General features: G+C 41.1%; 1 protein-coding gene across 1 annotated transcript in view; it reads right to left on the reverse strand.

Moving 5' to 3' along the window:
• Positions 1 to 773: 773 nt before the first annotated feature.
• The window catches only part of LOC139349220 (lysozyme C-like), a 41306-nt gene continuing 21524 nt past the window's right edge, over positions 774 to 20555 (reverse strand). Inside the window, exons 2-4 of the mRNA XM_070989816.1 lie at positions 1519 to 1677; positions 957 to 1035; positions 774 to 840 (exon numbers count right to left, since the gene is read on the reverse strand). Of these exons, the coding sequence (XP_070845917.1) occupies positions 774 to 840; positions 957 to 1035; positions 1519 to 1677 (305 nt within the window). The remainder of the gene's footprint in view (positions 841 to 956; positions 1036 to 1518; positions 1678 to 20555) is intronic.

A 20555-nucleotide genomic window follows, 5' to 3' on the forward strand; every position in this document is an offset into this window, starting at 1 on the left:
AGCCTCAACCACAACCCCACTCAGGCCACCTGATTATAAGAGAAAGAGTTGTCAGGTCGGCCCAAGCAGTAAAGACAGAAATACAAACATATTGTGCTTCAGCTGCAAGAAATATCTCTGCAAAGAACACACTGAAAGTGTCACTTTTTGCCCCACATGTATCTAAACACACACACACACACACACACACACACACACACACACACACACACACACACACACACACACACACACACACACACATACACATATGATTCTCTTGAGGTTCATTTTAAAAATTTTTAAAATTGAAATCGAGGGGTATACTGACAAAAAAAAGGCCCAGAGCCCCATAACAAAAATATTAAAACCAATATTTTCATGGATAAGGAAGCCTAACAAGGTAACCAAGAGATGAAAAACAAATTGGATGATAGATAATTGTTTTTGGTTTATTTTACAGCTGATTTAAGACACGGGTCTAAACCGACCCGTTAACACAAGAGATGGTAACAAAAAGCTGACACAAGGAAGGTTAAGAAGGTCTCTGACCAAAAAGCTTGCTTATTAAATGTTTTTTTCTTTGCATAGATTTGAGTGTGCAGATGCTGTTTTCATTCAGTTCGATAGCTTGTTGATCCAGCACCTCAGATAAGTCTGATACTAGGAGAGTGATGTGTTTTTTTTCTGTATTTTTGATTTCCTTGGATACAATTGAAATGTTTTAATCCACAGCAGTTGAAGATGGGAGGATTTTATAATGCTGATGACACTGTCCTGCTTCCATGTGTGCATTAAACACCGCATCCTGACACATAGGAGCGCAGGTCACGGTTCTGGCAGTGACGACGCCAGGCCACCCTGAAACCAGATAGTAGGACTTCTAAGTGCTTTAAAAATAAAATCTTCACCAACAGATAGCATGATCTCAGTCATTTCTTCACATGTGAAGGTTTGTGTAGGCAATACAATCTTACCATGCTCCAATGCCGCTGGGATCCCTAACGACACGTTTGGCACAACTGATTGCCACTGTGACATCATCTATCAGAAGCTCTGTGAAAAAGAAAGAAAATCTGGATTTGAATGTTAGTTTACATTAATTGACATTAATGGAATGGCATGTACAACATTATAAGTAAAATAAAAAAACAAAAACAACCCTCTCAAAGGCTCAGTTCTGATCATATCACCTGGTACCTATCTGGCTTTATAGCTGCTAAACACACTATGTTCCCATCTAATCACTAACTTTGTATGCCTGCTGTTTGGTGGGAGCAGGTTTTTTTTGTTGTTGTTGAAAACAACATTGAGAATGAGGAGATTTAAGCATACTATCAGAGACACATTTACATAATACAGAGTCGTTTGATTCACTGTTAATACTAGAAAGTGCTAGTATTGATTTATTGGTGGTAGAGCAGGACATAATGGGATGTGTGAATAGAACTTGCACAACAACATAGGAAGTAAGGAAATAGGAGGAAAATGCTCCTGTGTAGATAAAGTCTTGCTTGTGCGTGGTGGTTCATCACTGACCACTGCACTTGATGTTGCATGCATTTGATGAAGGAGTGAGGCCGTCGTCACACCACCAGTGGCTGTTGATCTGGAAGATGCCGTAGTCAGTGGATCCATCAGTGTTGTGGTTGATGGCGCTGGTGTTGTAGCTCGACTCCCACTTGGACAGACAAACCCCTGCAGAGAAAAAGAGAACAGACTGATACATAGACCACCTGAAAGATCAACTTCAGTTATTAAGCCCACATGGTAACAGTAAGCCATCTCCATGCCTCATCTACTAATCAAGACTGGTAGATGTGGTTGAATGCTCTAGAAAAGGATAGTAGCTTAGGACCTTGAAATTATTAATTATTTTAATGACCATTTAAGAGCAATTAACACACTACTTTTAAAATTAAAAACTACCTTGACTCATGTAAGCTATCAGCCTCAGTTTTCTCGTTGCCTCTTTGGTGTAACTCTGCATGCACTATTTCGCCATCAACGTCTACTCTATCATAGTAATGAAATGCAGACACGGTCTGTCTTAAGAGTGTGCACAAGAGTGTGAAGTGCCAGTAGTCCTCATGTTCTAGCATTTTTTGTGTAGCAGCTTTCAAACAACACCACCAAGTAGGACACAATGCTCATAGCCCATGACACAGCCATGTATGATATTAACGCCTGGCAACAGAGACAGCACTGAGGGCCCTTAATGCCCATTACAGGTGTGGACATCTCCAGTGCACTTTCAGCAAACTTCATGGTTTGAAAGTCATATTTTGTTTTGAAAAGATAAAATCTTGTCTGCTCTTGTCCCTTTTCTACCATGACTGGTTTGGCAAGGGATTCACTGACTAGTACCAAAGGAAAAACTTGAGTTTTGTATTTTTCATGTCCAACTGATCATTTAAAGACAAACGGTTGAAAGTTAACACATTCTTTGACAGAAGTCTTTGGAGGTGCAAGTGCAATACTATGTGCACAAATTTTGTCATTGCGTATTACGTTTCTGAGCTGGGCTTCCAGGGGCAGTGCAATAAAAAAGCTACCCACTCTCTGTATTTCTTCAAGCTGTGTTTGTCCCCACAATTTTTATATTTTGCAATTTTCTCATCAGACTGCATCACAATGGAGCACTGTTTACAAACTTAATGAAATTGAAAATGGTTTCTAATGTCACCAAAAGTGTTGTAGAAACTGTATTTTGATGTGGATGTTTTTGACTGAATGCAATGATTACCTTAAACTTGCCCTCAATAACTGTGATTATGTTTTCAACTTCAATGCCAACATCAGTAATTCATGCTGCTTCCTCCTTTGGTCAACATCACCTGGACTGATACATTGCTCAAGGCTCAGTCCCGTTGCTAGTGGGATGCACCCTCCTCAGCTTAATGTCTTGCTCCATTCCTTCCCTGGCTGCCTCTTCTTTTGCAGTAGGGATAGATTCAGCTGGATAGCCCTATTACAGAAGAACATCCCTATACTGCTAAGTACAGTCACACTTAAAAAATGGTGTGGCAGTGCACAGCAACCGAAAAAATGTAATGATTTTTGTTTGCTGGGCAATAGCTTTTATTTTTTAAGAGATTGCTGAATCCAGGCTTAATTTTCAATTCAATTCAATTTTATTTGTATAGCGCCAAATCACAACAGAAGTTGTCTCAGGACACTTTCCATATAGAGCTGGTACAGACCAAGCTCTTAATCTTATCACTATCCCCCCGACCCTCTCTTTTCAATTCAAATACATTCTGATATGTTACAGGCAGGCAATTTAATACAAAGGAAGAATGACAGAGAAATGCCATGGATATGTTGACCTTTTTTAAGTCTACTTCGAAAGAGTATTCATATGAGTAGTGTTAAGCCTGCTGGGAGAATGGAGGCATGGTGACTGGGAGGACAGTGACTAATGATAACTGCCCTGTTCTTGAACTCATATGCCTCCTCCGTTCTGGATTACATCAATATGTGTTGACAACGTCACACTGTAAAATCCAATAGCTGTAGGTTATCAACAGTATGCACTTATGACTTGTATTTATGAAGTAACAATCACTTGCATGGTGAAAAACGCAAAATACTTAGGGCTCTATTTTTGACTCCGCCACCGGTGCGGCGCAGGCGCGGCACAGCCGCGACGCAAAGTCAGGTCCGCTGTGCCAATGGGGCGTGGCGCAGACTTTGGTATTTTCGTGCTCTGCGTCGCCACCGGCGCATCTCCTCCTCCTTTTCATCTCAGTCCCACCCAGCGGCGCAACTCGGAAAGAGGGAGGGGAGAAGGCGTGGAGTGGGTTTGACACAGCCGAGTCAAATTTTCACCAATCACAGCAGCTCCTCGCCTCACCTTTAAGAACACCACTGGCCAGACGCATGGCAAGTTGAGGATGACTGAGACCCCACAGGAACGCCCAAACTTCTCCCAGGAGGAGACTGACATCACTCATGTCTCATGACATGCGTTTGTATTACTTTGCAGACCCGTTTGTATATATGGTTTATTTTTTCTCAGTATATATATTGTTTTATATTCTGTTCTATATTTTGTGGTATATTTTATTTATATATATTCTCAATTTAAATATTTTGTTTTTATATTTGCTGTAGTTTTCTCTCTTTTCTTTCTTTTCTAATTTTAATTCTAATTCTATTCTTGTAAGGAGCACTGCAACAAAAACAATTTCCCCTCAGGGATAAATAAAAGATTTCTGATTCTGATTCTGATGTCTAAATATGAGGTCCTTAGATGGTAAATCTTCCTCCTCCTCCTCATCCTCCTCAAAGCAATGATGTACTCCATCTTTGTAGATAACGTTAAGCATTACTATGATTACATTTGTACTTGGAATGAAATGACGTGGGTAACAGCAGACAACGATCATCACTTACGTTTTTTCCCATGTGTCTGTCTCTGTGCTCTGAGATGGATGCAGTATATATGCTCTGGATAGCCGTTATCACCTAGCAGCCATCCATCCAGAGGGGTGTCTCCCTGAAAGACTGTAGCGATGCTATAATTCGCCCTGATGAACGAGTCATGTGCAGACACGGGGAAAGTGGCATACATGTTTGTCTCCAGGCAATTTAAGTCACAGATCACCAGACATCCCTGTTTCATCTGTGTACATTCGGTCAGGTTGTATGACCATTACGCGTGCCGAACGCGCTTTCGATGTGGTCAGATGAGATACTGATCAAAATATTTAATTTAGGTCTGACTGTATGTGCTGACTCAGATAGTTGCATTGAATTGCAGCTGTTGCTAATGATTACAGTGAAATGCCAGACACTGTGGAAACCTGACTGTAAGTTGACATGAGCGCAGACTCCGCCGGTTTACGAAAATCCACTTGCGCCGCTGGCGCACAGAGTTGACCAGGTCTGAAGTGGCGAGCTTTCAGCGCACTTTTACGCCGCCAGCGCAGACCGAAATGGTCGAAAATTCCACTGCACCGGCTCATTATGCTGACACCTCCCCCCTACAGCGCCACAACGCCCATCCTTGTACACCTCTGTCAAAAGTTATTTTAAATCATGACCTCCACCTCTCATATTTAAAAGAAATCTTAAGACATCTTTATAGCCTGAATTTTAAGCAAGGTGACTGCTTTTTGTTTTGTTTTGTTTTGTTTGTTTTGTTGCAGTGTATTTCTAGCATGTGTAGAAATGTGCTATATAAATAAAGATTGATTAATTACATGACCACCTTTAAGGTCTAATGAAATTAAAATGTTACATTTCACATTTTCATGTTTTTCCATCCACTCCCATTCTAAGCTGCTGTGCCAATGTGAGGACAGAGATAACTACTGCGTAATAGGAGCAATGAAAAACAAATCCAGATAATCCTTTTTGACCAAAATTATTAGGAAACTATAGCCCCAAGTTGAATTTGCCTGAAATTGTACTTTATTATTAAAAACACATACCTGTGTGAAGCATGCACATATTATGGAATATGTCAGTAATTTACAAACCACCATATCAGTGGAACTTCCTTTTAACTACAACATTATTTGTCTTTCTCAGAACAAGTGCTCAGAGAGCAGCTTTGTCAACACGGGTGGAGTGAGGATAGCCTAGAGGCTAACAGAAAATTCCTGGTTGAAGAAATGAAAAAACAGAACCCCAGTGGAGCTGTCATCGCTTCAAAGATGGACCAGACCTTCCCATTGCGGAGAAGAGAGATTGTAGAGGCTGGACCTCCAGTGAAAACTGGAGGAGCGGTGGCCAGCTCTTTTTACGGAGAGACAAGTACTGAAATTATGGTAATAGTCCATCTATCCATTTTCTATACCGACTATCCCTTTTTGGGGTTGCGGGGGGCTGGAACCTATCCCAGCTGTCAGCGGGTGAGAGGCGGGCTACACCCTGAGCCAGTCGGCAGTCGATTGCAGGGCAACATATAAAGACAGACAACCATTCACACTCACACTCATACCTACTGCCCGGAGAGAGCCCACACATGCACGGGAAGAACATGCAAACTCCACGCAGAAAGGCCCTGCCCAACCCGGGGACCGAACTGGTGACCTTCTTGCTGTGAGGCACGCGCGCTACCTGCTGCGCCACCATGCTGCCCTATAATAATAATAATAATAATAATAATAATAATAATAATAATAATAATAATAATAATAATAATAATAATAATAATAATAGTTTTTGCTTTGTGAGCCTGCAGTACTACACCCCCTCTTCTGAGTTCCGAGAAAAAAGTCAGACATCTGAGAAATTCTGACTCTTTTCCTCAGAATTCTGACTTTTTCTGATTTAATTTTTTTAACCTCTGTATTATTGTTTTTTTTTTTCAGTGGCCCTAATACTCTTCACGTCTTCCGTAGTTCTGTCATTGTGCATCGTGACTAAATGCTTATCATTGAAATGAGGTTTATGCATGTGTTGGTGTGTCTCTCCACCAAACATCTTTCAAAAATTTTAAGCAACATTTTTATGGCATACTTTTTAGATCTTGTTTCTTTTTAACTACTCCTCCTAATCTGAGAAACAATTTTAGTAATCAGACGCCTCGATCTCAAGCAAACTAAACTAGCAGAGCACAGCTCAGTTAGCCATGGCTCCACTTACCTCGCCATCCAGCTGTCAAAGCTGTTTCGCCTTCGGCAAGAAAATCGCTGAGCTGGAGCAGAGGATTTCGACTCTGTACAAAATCCAGGAAGCTGAGAGACACCTGGACACTATCCTCTTCGGCCCTGCACAAGTCTCTGCCTCCAGTAAAGAGCTTGAGGCCACGGCTCCCTACTTGGCTGCTGCTTATCTTCCTCCGGCTACTGACCCCACACAGCGCGCTACGATGGCCCCGGCCGCAGGTTCCAGTCCACCCACTGCTGCTTCTGCTCTGGCAGCTACTACTGCTGCCTCGATACTCGGCCCCGCTCCATCCGCCTTTCCTGAGGACCCCTCGGGGCTAAACCCAAGGTCCCAGTCAGCTCTACCCCTTTACACCGGGACACCTGGGTGGTTGTCAGCGATCGCAAAAGGAGGGGGAGGCTGTCACTTCATACTCCCACAACCAGTGACATCAAGCTTCAAAATCGCTTCGACATCCTTAACTCACATGAATTTCCACCACTGGCTGGGAACCTGGGGCCTTCTTCCTCACCTGCCAGGATTTTAAATGATTTCAGCGAATCTCCACCGTTTCCACCTGTTCAGGTGAATGCACCTAGGTGAACAACTTACCCCACACCCCACCGAGCACAGCAGAACTTCACCCCGGCTCCACGGGGCTCTTCTCAACGGTCGATCCCGGTCCACGACCTTTTCTGCCCGACGTCGGATCCTAAAGGAGGCCGTGCTCCGGCGCTCCGGTGGTCTTCCTCGTCCGGGGCCAGCGGGGAATCCCTTCCCCAGGTTCGAAAAAACATCCCCCACACCGCATCTGTCTGTCCGGACGCACAGCGCTGACCACGGATCATCCAGCCACGGGACCTCACAACCTCCACCACTTCGTCCCCTCTTCCCTCCAACCACTTTAGTAGTGGGCGATTCAATAATCCAGGGAAATCCCTTTTATCAAAGCAGCCACTCTCTGCTGTCCAGGAACCACAGTGTCAGTTATCCTGGTGAAACTTCCCGATCTGCTGCGGTCACTACAAACCTCCATAAGCCGTGTCTTAGTACACATGGGCTGCGTTGACACCGCTCAGAAGCTGTCTGAGCTGATCAAAAGGGATTTTAACAACCTTTTTAGCTTTTTAAACAACTGTGGTAAGTCTGTTTTTATTAGCGGTCCTCTCCCTATACTATCCCATCACGGAGCATGGCATTTCAGCAAGCTATTCTACTTAAACACTTGGCTACAGTCTGCCTGCAGAGCTTTTAACGTTTGTTTTATTGACAATTTTAACCTGTTTTGGAACCGTCCCTCCTTTTATAGGGCCGACAGAGTTCACCCCAACAGGCTTGGCAGCCGAATGCTAACGGCTAATATTCACCACGCCGTCCAGTATACTCCGTATACGAGACTGAGGGTGCTTTTCATTACGTTGAATTGTGCCTCCTCGTCTCCTTTCTCCTTCAGCGACCCGGAAGTTGTTTCCGGGTGAGGACGGACGAGACGAAACTCCGAAATGAAAAATCCTCGCTCCACAGCGTCAGTCTGAAGCGACGTCAATTACTGATGACGTTTACCTGCTCCCGCCATGATTCAAGCATGTGACACATTCAACACACCCCTTAAATAATAAAAGACTTCTGCGTAGGCTACACCAGTGTATCCTCACTCTGATCTCCTTCAGAAGCCTCCTCTCTCCTCGCTCCTCGTCTCCTTCAGGTGCATTTAAGCAATTGGAAGATCCTTCATCATGGCGACTGGGGGAAACGACTTCCAGGTCGATGAAGGAGAGAGGAGACGAGGAGGCACAATTCAACGTAATGAAAAGCACCCACGGTTTACCTGTCACACCCCCTTCCCAGATTCTCCTTCTCCATCCACACCAGCTGTTCACAGTACTATCACACTCACTAGCCCCCCCTACAGTCCACAGTTGTCACTACCACCTAAACTGGACATCTTTACTATACAAACCATTACAGGCAGACGTTTTCCCCGGACTCACAGGCGGAGTGCTTTTAACAGAGATAATCTCATACACCTGAACATTTTATCTCCCTGTGGTCATGAGCGCACGTTCAGCACGAACATCCCTGGCTGTGCTGAACGTGCGCTCTCTTTTAAACAAATCTTTTATCATATATGACCTGATTTTAGACAACAAGTTAGATGGGTTACTTTTAACAGAAACATGGCTTGGCACAGAGGCACCAGTTGTTCTCACTGAGGCTTGCCCACCAAATTTTAACTTTTTATTCTCCATCGGGGGGGCAAGAGAGGAGGCGGGACTGCATCCATTTTTAATAATATTTTACTGTCAAAGGAAGTCTATTTTAACAGTTACTCATCTTTTGAGCATCACGCCTTTGTTTTTAGCAGTCTTCCTGTTCTGTGCATCACTGTTTATAGACCACCCCACCATTCCACTGCTTTTATCAGTGAATTTTCAGAGCTTTTATCAATCATACACACCTTTTATAACAGAATTTTAATAACTGGCGATTTTAACCTGCACGCGGATAACACTCAATGTCCAGAGAATTCTTAAACCTTTTAAATTGCATAGATTTTAATCAGCACGTCACACAGCCAACTCACAACAGAGGACACACCCTGGACCTGGTCATAACCTGTGGCCTCTCCACTGGGGTGCCCTCTGTTTTTGACCTGGCTGTGTACGACCATTATTGTGTGTATTTTAACATCGCCAGTTTTAACCATCAGGGCGCCCTGGTGAGAACAGTGAGGAAACGCCACCTAACTTCTGAAGTGGCTGCAAATTTTATCGAGATTTTACAGAGCACTCCTGCAGAAGTCTTGCCTGCACCCTGCGATTTTATTGTTGACAATTTTAACAGGAAACTGCGAGTAACTTTAGACTCTGTGGCTCCACTTTTAACAAAAATGGTAAAAACAAAACCTATACCCCCGTGGAGAAGTAAAGATGAAATTAAAAAAATCAAAATGACTATGCAGGATTGCGGAGAGAAGGTGGAGGAAAAACAAACTCACAGTTCACTGTGGAATATTCCGTGAACAACTCAAATTGTACAATAAAACAGTCAAACAGGCAAGAATATCCCATTTCTCAAACCTCATCTCAGATAAAAAAAAACAACCCAAAATTACCAACGGACGCCCTCTGCGAGGACTTTCAGACCACTTCAGAAGTAAAATCGACGACATCAGATCCAGTCTTTTATCACATCAGAACGTAACTTTTAACACACCTGGACAGTCTATTTTACCCGAGGAAACGCTGGAGAGTTTGCAAGGACACTTGGTCAAGTTTTCTCCCAGGTAAATCCAACAACCTGCCTTTTAGATCCAATTCCCACATCACTTGTAAAGACATTTTATGGATTCTTCGAGGAACAGATTTCAAATATAGTGAATTGCTCTCTTCAGACGGGTGTCTTCCCTGCCGCCTTCAAAATGGCAGTGGTGAGGCCCCTTCTGAAGAAGAGCAATTTAGACCCCAGCATTCTTAATAACTACAGACCTGTATCCAACTTACCCTTTTTAAGTAAGAATTTAGAAAAGCTGGTTTTTAACCAACTAAATTATTTTTTAAATACTAACAACATTTTAGAGAAATATCAGTGTGGTTTTAGAGTGAACCACAGTACCGAGACAGCCCTTTTAAAGATTTTAAATGATATCAGGTGTAATGCGGACTCACAGAAACTCACAGTCCTGGTGCTACTGGATCTAAGTGCTGCCTTTGATACAGTAGATCACCACATTTTATTAAACAGACTAAGAAACCTGGTGGGCCTTTCTGGTACTGTTTTTAATTGGTTTTACCCCTCACAGATTTGTATTTGGATACAAGTTCCTCCGGAACCCGTGAAATGTAGTGTGGGGTGCCCCAAGGGTCAATTTTAGGTCCAGTACTAATCTTCACATGCTTCCCCTTGGGGATGTCATCAGGAGACACGGCATCAGCTTCCACAGCTACGCTGATGATACACAGCTTTACATTGCCATGTCTCCTGATGACATGGGGCCTACTGATACCCTTTCCAACTGTATTTTAGACATTAAGCCATGGATGACAGAGAACTTCCTACAGCTCAACCAGGATAAAACAGAGGTTTTAGTTATTGGTCCTGAAGGCAAGAGAGAGACACTTTTACCAAAACCAAAGGTTTTACACCATCACAATCTGTTAAGAATCTGGATGTCATTTTTGACTCTGAGCTCAGTTTTATTCCTCACATTAAAAATGTAACAAAGATAGGTTTTCACCATCTTAAAAATATAGCCAGAGTCCGCCCGTTTCTCTCTCAGGTCAGCACGGAGGTACTGATGCATGCTTTTATCTCCTGCCATCTAGATTATTGTAATGCCCTGCTCTCTGGTCTTCCCAAAAAGACTATCTATAACTTAATCTATAATTACTCCAGAACCTAGTGTGCTGATGAGGACCAGAGGGTGGGAGCACATTACACCGGTTTTAGAATCACTGCATTGGCTCCCCGTGTGTTTCAGGATCGACTTTAAGGTGCTTTTATTCATTTTTAAGTGTCTTAACGGTCTTGGGCCATCTTATTTATCTCACCTGTTTTTATCATATCAGCCCTCGTGGATCCTGAGGTCCTCTGGCACCGGCCTTTTGATTGTTCCAAGGGCCCACGGGGAGGCAGCATTCAGCCATTATGGTCCAAAGCTTTGGAACAGCCTGCCAGAATGCATCAGGACCGCAGAGACCATTGGTGTTTTTAAAAGGAGGCTCAAGACTCACCTTTTTAGTTTGGCTTTCAATTGATTTCTTATACTCTCTTAATTCAGACATGTTTTACCCTAGCCCATTGTCTTTTGGCTTTTAGGTCCTTTTAGTTTATTCAATTTTAGGTTCTAGGTCTTTTGTTCTATTGTCTTTTAGGTTTTGGCTCCAGTGTTTCCTAGTGAGGATGAAATACTTTCTGGTGCGCACCAGAAAGTATCTCGTGAGCACCAGAAAGTATCTCGTGCTCACCAGAAAGTATCTTGTTCGCACTATAAAGTATCTCGTATGCACTAGAAAGTATTGCACACGTGCATGATGTCTGGGAGACCATCCACTGTATTTCGGTTTATGTTTCTGTGTGAAAATGGCAGTACAGGAGTTAGTTCGGCTATATTTTAACTTGGGACTTCATTATAAGGACATTGCTGCTTTACTTACTTACTTGCAAGTCGTCACAGTCATGTTGTGTCTAAAAGACATTTAAAATGAATTTTGAAGTCTTGTAGTCTGTTTTGGCGCAAGGGATACATCACTTCGCGTAGTAAATTTCATTCATGGACAGTTACAAACATCTGGCCAACTCTGTGGGTATAGGTGGATGTACACAAAATGCAAGGATAACTGATTACACGTCAAGAAAGAAGAGGTATGCTTAATTCTAAAAGAACTTGACCCGAGGGGTGTTGAACTCAGAAGAAGGAGATAGCTCCATTGCCGAAGCTATTTTGCAAAAGGGCTCAATTATATTTGGCACTTGGACTCTTATGACAAAGTGAAGCCATTTGGTATCTGTATCAATGGCTGCATTGACGGCTTTTCCTGGAAAATTATCTGGATGAATGTATTTACCACCAGCAGTGACCCAAAAATCATCGGAAGCTACTACTTGGAGGCAGTCCAGAGATTAGGTGGTTGTCCAAGGATTGTCAGAGGCGACCAGGGCGCAGAGAGTCACAGACTTTCAGTGTTTTCTCCGTCGCAATATTCACAACGGCTCCGGCATTGACAGCTACATTGAAGGGGCAAGCACAGCAAATCAGCAAATAGAGAGTTGGTGGTCAGTTGTGTCAGAGTAACTGCACATTTCGACCAGCAGTGCCATGTGACACAGACATCTACAACATCTGCAACATTCTGATGGTGGAGTCACAGCTGCATCTTCCAGCTGATGCTTATCAAGCATTAGATTTGTACCTGCATTTGAGGAATGAAATATGATCCGCTCTCTAATTTGAGATGGAACTACATTTGTATCCATCTAAACTGAACACGTGATCAGACAATTCGTCTGCAGTCCGCCATGCTTTATTCCGCCAATGGTTTGTATTCGGTTGGAAAGTTTTTCCAGGAACTATGTAGAAGCTTTATTTTGAATTTTGGATTATTTCTCCTCGGAAAAAGGATTGATCTATCACTATGTGCACACTGACTGTTACAGACATTAAGAACATTTGCAGTGATATTGTACACACAGTTTTTCAAGGTACTTGGCAGATAGGTTTTGCCTGTCATGGATAACTTTTAGCAGTTCTTGTGTGGATTTAGGTTGTCTCAGTATCTTCTGTCTCCTCAGGTAATGAAGCACAGGCTTCATTGAATCAGTCTGGGATTACCTGGGATTTTTCAAATGACAGAATATTACCTCTTCTCAGTAATTTGTGCTGGAATTAGATTTGTTATACAGCATATAGGAGTATTGTCATAGATGTTTTACTTTGCCTTTACATCAGTCATGAACAGGAAACAAAAAAAATCACAATAAAGAAAAACAACATGGCAGGACATGAAAGAATTACATGTTTATTCAACAATGTTGTGCTCTTGACAGTTACTGTCTGTATGTTTACCATATGAGGCTCCAACAAAAACAGCCATGGGAAGCCATTTGAAATGGTACTGTATGTGCATCGAACAGCTATTATTTTGTTGAATGCTGAACTTCTTTCTTAATAACAATTGCATAAAACATGCAAATAATAACATGAAAGTGAAAAGGAATGTTCACCTATGAGAGCAGACTTTTCTGACATATCAAAATGATTAAACTTAAACTGTCTTCTGGACTTAAACAAAATGTAAAACTCAGCGTGCTCACAAATACTACAGCAAAATGATTAACAATAATAAAATAACAAGACCAAAGCAAAAAAATGTCAAAGCTGTTTTTTCAGTTTTAAGTGTAATAAAGCAGTGTCATCAGATTATGCATCTGATTTTATCTCCTCTCCTTGTTTTTATCTCCTCTCCTTGTTTTAATTTTTTCTTAGTTGTAATACATTAATGAACAATAAAGTTTTTTAAATGCAAATCTGTAGAAACAGTTTGTTTCAGACAAATGCCATAAAAATGTCAGTAGAAAAGGAACATGTGTGAAATCCATTACATTCACTACACAATATCCATTGTAAAGCAACCGCCAGACAGGACATTGTCAAACTCTTGACGAAACTCAGGGTATGAGTTGTAGGTGCATGATAACTCAAGAACTGCTCCACATGTGTGTGCTACAGGCCTACGACTTAAACCACACAATCTATTAAAAGTTACTTCTGTCATGACCAGGAAATTATGTTAAGTTATGTTTAGTTTTTGTCTTGTGTCTATGTTGTCTTGTAGCTTTTATTTTGACATCCCTCTCTCCTCTTGTTTCACGTAACTTGCCTTTCCCTCGTGTGTCTCTGATTGTCTGCCCCGCCCCTATTATCTCCACCTGTTTCCCATTACCTTGTATGTGCGTGTATATATAGTCCTTGTCTCCCTTTGTCCTGCGCCAGTTCATCTTGTCTTGTTGAGTCGGAGAACCACGCCAGTCCCATGCCATGCTTCATGTCTTTTCAGGTTTTGTATTACTTTGATACTTTGTCTAGCATTCGCTTTTTGCCTTGAGTTATTTTGATACTTTGTCCAGCTTTTGCCATAGCCTGAGTCACTTTCCTCATATGGGTGTTTTTTGTTCTTGTTTTTCCTCATAGTGAGAGATTCCTTATTTTGTGCTTTTTGTGATTTTCCTGGACAGAGTGAATTTCTGTTGTTACTTTGTCTTTAATAAATTGTTCGGATCGAGCCTTGTCTCCAGAGTTGTGCATATGGGTTCAGGTCCAGAATAAATACCATAAAGCTCAATCATGAACCATTTTCCCTAGATAACATCTTATATAAATCCAGGGTCCATCATCACCATGGTCATATTCAAATAGAGTTAAAGCTGCCCATTCCATTGACAACAAATCCAGAAAGTATTTTAACCAATTATCTATACTGAAACAATTTGGTTTGTGTGATTTCCAATTCATCATAATGATACGCTTAACTGACATAAAGGCTAGAGCAATAATACGGTGTGTAAGCTTTGATTGTACACTTTCTATCTTTGTGCCTAAAATGGTGATGGACACAAAGGTATTTTCACATCTAGAATAGTGGACAAATTTAATATCACCATGTCCCAAAAACATCTCACTGGGGGACAATGCCACAGCATATGCATAAGTGATCCTGCCTCACCACAGCCATGCCAACATAAATGGGAAAGAGATGGATCAATTTTTTGTAGTCTACATGGTGTAATGTATGCCCTATGCACCACTTTCATTTGCAAAATTTTATATCGAACACATTTAGATATCATAGTTGTGTTTCTTAAAGCAGACTCCCATTGGGCAGAGGTCAGGGATACACCCAGATCCCTCTCCCACTGATGTTTGATGGAAGCTAGGCTGTCTGAATAGGTGAGGCACAACAACCCATACATTGCTGAAACTACCCTCCTACCTAAGGCAAACCATCTCAATTTATTATCAAGTTCTCTATTAAGCCCCATGTGCTTATTCTTGGACATGTGTGACTTTAAAATTGATCTTAACTGTAGATATGACAAAAATTCAGCATCTCTTAAACTGTACAACTTTTTTAACTCGTTAAAAGGTACCATATCTCCATCCTTCTACCACTGGCCAGTAGGAGGGGGTTGTTCCATATGGGACATGATGACAAAAATCCCCCATCAAAGGCTAAACGATTTTGTAAAAGTTTTACTACCTCACAGGAAAATCGTATTAAAAGATTGTCCATTTTCCGGGTGATTTTAGGATGATACCATAACGCTGATAAAGAGACAGACTTGTCATATTCAGACATAATCTTCTCTTCGATCCATTTCCAACTACCAATGTCACTCTTGCATGTATAAGCCCATGACAGAGGAAATCTTACATTATAAGCCAAATAATATGAATACACATCTGGTATTGCTAAACCACCAGAACTTCTTGGTCTCATCAATCTTTTGTGACTTATTCTGGGTTTCTTATCCCTCCACAAGAAACCAGTAAGAATCTTATTAATTTCTTTAAACCACCAAGGGGGAAATTTAAGTGGTATAGCTGAAATTAGAAATGTTAATCTTGGTAAAATATTCATTTTAATCACTTCTGCTCTACCCCATAATGAAATGGGAAGACCTGTCCATCTCTATATGTCTTCCCTAATTGACTTTAGGAGGTGTGGTCCATTTAAGTCGAAAATCTTATCTATAGGGGTTTGGATGTTTATACCAAGATATTTTATACCTTGTGATTTCCACTGAAAAGGGGAAGTGCCAAGATGTGAAGGATAGGTCAGATGGTTTAGGGGTATGGCCTCACTCTTATTAAAATTCACCTTGTAACCAGAAAAACACCCAAATGCATCAATCAAATTCATCACTTGTGGGATTGACTGAGATGGTTTGGATAATGTTAATAAAACATCATCTGCGAACAGGTTAGCTTTAAAATCACATCCCCCAATGTCAATACCATTAATGCTCTTCTGAGTTCGTATGGCGCAAGCCAGAGGTTCAAGGGCAAGGATAAAGAAGGATGGTGAGGCTGGACAGCCCTGTAGAGTAGACCTCAAGAGATGGAAAGGTTCAGAAATTATACCATTAGTTTTGATCGATGCAGTTGGTTTGTTATACAGTGCCATCACCCAGTTAATAATAAGGGGCCCAAAACCAAACTTAGATAGAGCATAAAACAAATAATGCCACTCTATTCTGTCAAAAGCTTTCTCAGCATCCAGTGAAATAGCTATCGCTGGATGCTGAAGTGAGCCTGCTTTTGCCTTTACATGGAGGAGTCTCCTCATATTGTTGGAGACCAGTCGGCCTTTAATGAACCCAACTTGATCGAGATGTATCAATGAAGAAATGACTGTCTCCATACACATTGCTAAAATCTTAGCAAACAACTTGTAATCATTATTTAACAAACTTAAAGGGCCAAAGTTACTCATTTGTGAATGGTCCATACCAGGTTTAGGTAACAAAGAGATTGTGGCTTGGTGCATGGTCAATGGCATAGACTGATTAGTTATTATGTCATTAAATAATAAAGTAAGAAGTGGAGATAGATCACGTTGGAAGCATTTATAAAATTCTATAGTATACCCATCAAATTATCTCAGATTCGCAGACAGGTACCTCCAAATGTTCTCTCTCCTCCTCTTTTAATGTTGGTAAATGTACATCCTTAAAGAAGGCTTCCATATCCTTCTCATTCTTAGAACTTTCAGATTGATAGAGTTTAAAATAAAATTCTCTAAAGGCATTATTGATTTGTGTTTGCTCATAAATGGGTGTTCCAGTACTGTCACATATAAATGGTATCGATTGATGATTTTCAAGTTGTTTTAACCTTAATGATAGCATTTTACCTGCTTTGTCACCTGCTTCAAAATACTGACTACGAAGTCTGAACAGTGCAAAGGCTGTTTCTTCATGAATAATTGATTGCAGATCTGCCTTTAGAGTCAACATTTCATTTTTGAGTCTTAAATTGTTGGGATCTAACATATGCTGTGCTTCTCATGTTTTAAGATCTGAAATTAGACTGTTTTTCTTCATCATCATTCTTTTCTTTTTGGCTGTAGAGTAGCTTATTATCCATCCTCTACATGTTACTTTAAATGCCTCCCATACTGTCTGTATTGAGGGCACAGATCTTAAATTATCATTTATATACTCTGTTATTCTCTCTCCTATCAAAGACACAAACACCTCATCTTTAAGCAAAGAGTTGTTAAATCTCCACTGCTTACTTTTATGATTATTAACTGATAAAGAGAGAAGGACTGATATGGGGGCATGATCTGAAATAATAATATTATGAATTTTACAATCAATCACGTTCTCCACAATAGATTGTGATAAAAGTAAATAATCAATCCTAGAATAGGAATTATGAGCATGAGAATAAAATGTATACTCTCGTGCCTGAGGATTTACTACACGCCATATGTCAGTCAACGCTAAGGACTTCTGCAATTCTTTGAGTGCTATTGAAGATGCACCATCAGATATAAGCGGGTGGCCAGACCTGTCCATTGCCGGATCACTAACTAAATTTAAATCTCCTCCTATAAAGACTGGATCTCCCGCAAATTCTGAGAGAATCACATTCAACTTAGATATAAATTCAGCTTGACCTATATTGGGAGCGTAAACATTGACTAAGGTACACTTTTCATTTTGTAGCAGACCTGAAATAATTATATATCTACCATCTTTATCAACAATTTTCTGTAACAGTCTGAAAGATATTCGTTTTGCAATTAGGATACTGACACCCCTAGAGGCCCCAGTACCTGGTGCTGAAAAGACCTGGCCAACCCACCTTTGTCTTAGCTTGACAGATTCAACATCCTTCAAATGTGTCTCTTGTAACATTGCCAAATCACATTCAAGGGATTTCAGATGAGTAATAATTTTATATTTTTTTGTTTTATTTGAAATCCCTTTTACATTCCAGCTAATCAGTTTAATAGTAGCCATATCACATTTTTAACATGAAAAACATCACTTCACTATAACGAAAGAGCAAGCAAGAGAAGGCTAAGAAATAAAAATATAACCAGGAGCTAACCATGTTCTGCACCAACATGAAGGGAAAGTGTACACAAAACACACACCAACAAACACAAAATAAACCAAAAGGCAGATACATACTAAACAAAAAAGAGATAGAAGCTATGTCCATCCCCTGTCCGTGAGCAAACTAAAAGGCACAGCTGTCCGCAATAAACCGACCATATGTTTAAACTTAATGCAGGATCTGTGCGTCCAAAACAAGAGGGAAGCAAGAAAATGTAAACATATAAACATATCTAAAAAACCTTTTAAATGTTTAACTTAACTTCGAATGCCATGGAACGCACAAGATCCTGCCAATAACTCGCACCATAATCAATTTATACACACAAAAAATGAGTGTGTAAAAGAAAGTAGGGGAGAGTGAGGTAAAGTGAGACACTTTTTACATTTGCTCCCCTCTAAGTGAGATGAAATGATATATCAGTAAAATTTACACATTTCCCATTAATTCAGGATGTTTCCTCGCAATGGAAATTGTCAGAACGTATTCAGGACGAAGGGAAGTGAAAATATGATTGTTTTTAAAAAAGTGGTCTTGTGTCTCACTTTACCCCAGCCCAGGGGTAAACTGAGACGAACCCGAAAAAAAAAAAGTGAACCAGCTGGGGGTAAAGTGATCCACTTACTTTTTCCACTCTGAAACTACCATAACAATACATATTGTAACATTTACAATCCTGACAGCTCGCTTGACAACCACACGTTCCAGAACTAATGTCGGACTTGTAACAGAATAATGGGGATTGGTAAATTAAACACATTTTTTCTAAACACTTCAAAGTAACTCTGAACAAAATTGTCAGGACGTACTAGGTTTGTTTAGTGGTATGTTCTGTTCTGTCTTGTCTCTTGTTTATCTCCTGTTTTATTTTGATAAGCTGTCTATGTCATATCCCTCTTCCTGTCGAGTTTCTGTCATTGTCTCCCCACCCCTCGTGTTCCTAAGCAGTGCTCTCCCTCCCTTCTTTGCCAGATCGCCTCATCTGTTTCAGTGAATGTATCCAGCATTTCTTTGTGTATTCTGTGACCTTGACCCAGTTTCAGTTTGCCTACAAGTTTAGCTTAGTGATTTTAATACTTCTGCCTGTGTGGACTGATCTTCTGGTTTCGACTCTGGTAATAAACTAACTTGCCCACTTGCAAATTGTTTGTCTGTGCCTCTGCTTTGTGCATCACCTTGCTCTGATCGTTACAAAAATCAAAATACAACATATTATAATTCAAAATGTTTTAATTAACATTTCAATGACAATCAGTTAGATTAGAACACAGTCAGAACCAGCTATTAACAGCCTGAGACTCGAACACTTAACCAGACCCATCTGGGTCGAAACATCAGCCTATAACCAGGCCTAGCCTACTCTACATAAATGGCAAAGATGAGGAGTTGCTCACTCCATGTGGTTCTTCCAGGCCTTTTAGGCATCACTTTTAGGAACATGTGCAAAGTCATAACCAGCTATTAACAGCCTGGGACTCGAACACTGGACTTGACCCACATGGGTTAAAACATCAGCCTATAACCAGGCCTAGCCTACACGACGTTCCATCCCTGCAAGTTACAGGGAAAGATGAAGAGTTGCTCTCTCCTTGTGGTTCCTCCAGGCCTTTTAGGTTCAGGCAGCTTCCTCACGACATCACTTTTAGGAACATGTGCCACATCATTTTCCTTTATAGCAAATTTGGGTCTCTCCCACACTTTCGTGTTTCCCTGGATTTTTCTGAGAAATTGCACAAGTATTTCGTGATCCTCAACATTCTCAACTATGCCAATGTAACGAACACTCCTGGTTTTGGTTGCAAAGTTAACTAGGACAAAGTCACCCACGGACAGATCTTTGTTTCCTGGATCACTTCTCTCATCCTCAGAGCCCTCTTGGTCAGACACATTGTCAGGTGGGACAGGGACATCACTCTCATCTGAGCTGCTTACTACGATCTTCTTTTTGGTTGCTTTCTTTCTCACTTTTCCCTTTTCTTTGGTTTTTAGCTTTGTTCTGTTGAAGGCTGTTGCCCTTCCCAGGGATGTTGCCTCTGGAGTTCGGACAGAGAGATGGCGACGCGCTAAAAAGCTGCCAAACCAAGCTTCATCTAGACAGTTCATTATTATAAGATTTAGCTTTGTGGCAAGATCAGTTGGCCTTTGTTAATCTACCAGAATCATGTGATGCACACCCTAGCCTACCTGCACATTGTGCCTTTGTCCAATTGGCAGGGACAGGGACATTGTTTTTAACTGCATATTCAAATGCTAGTTGACGGCACTTAGATGGAGAAAGACCGTGGAACTGTTCCGCTAATTGTTTTAAGTGTTTTGCAAGCTCCTCCTCCATCTCATCTGTGAGAAT

The sequence above is a fragment of the Chaetodon trifascialis genome, chromosome 20 (genome assembly GCF_039877785.1).
Source record: "Chaetodon trifascialis isolate fChaTrf1 chromosome 20, fChaTrf1.hap1, whole genome shotgun sequence".
NCBI lineage: Eukaryota > Metazoa > Chordata > Actinopteri > Chaetodontiformes > Chaetodontidae > Chaetodon > Chaetodon trifascialis.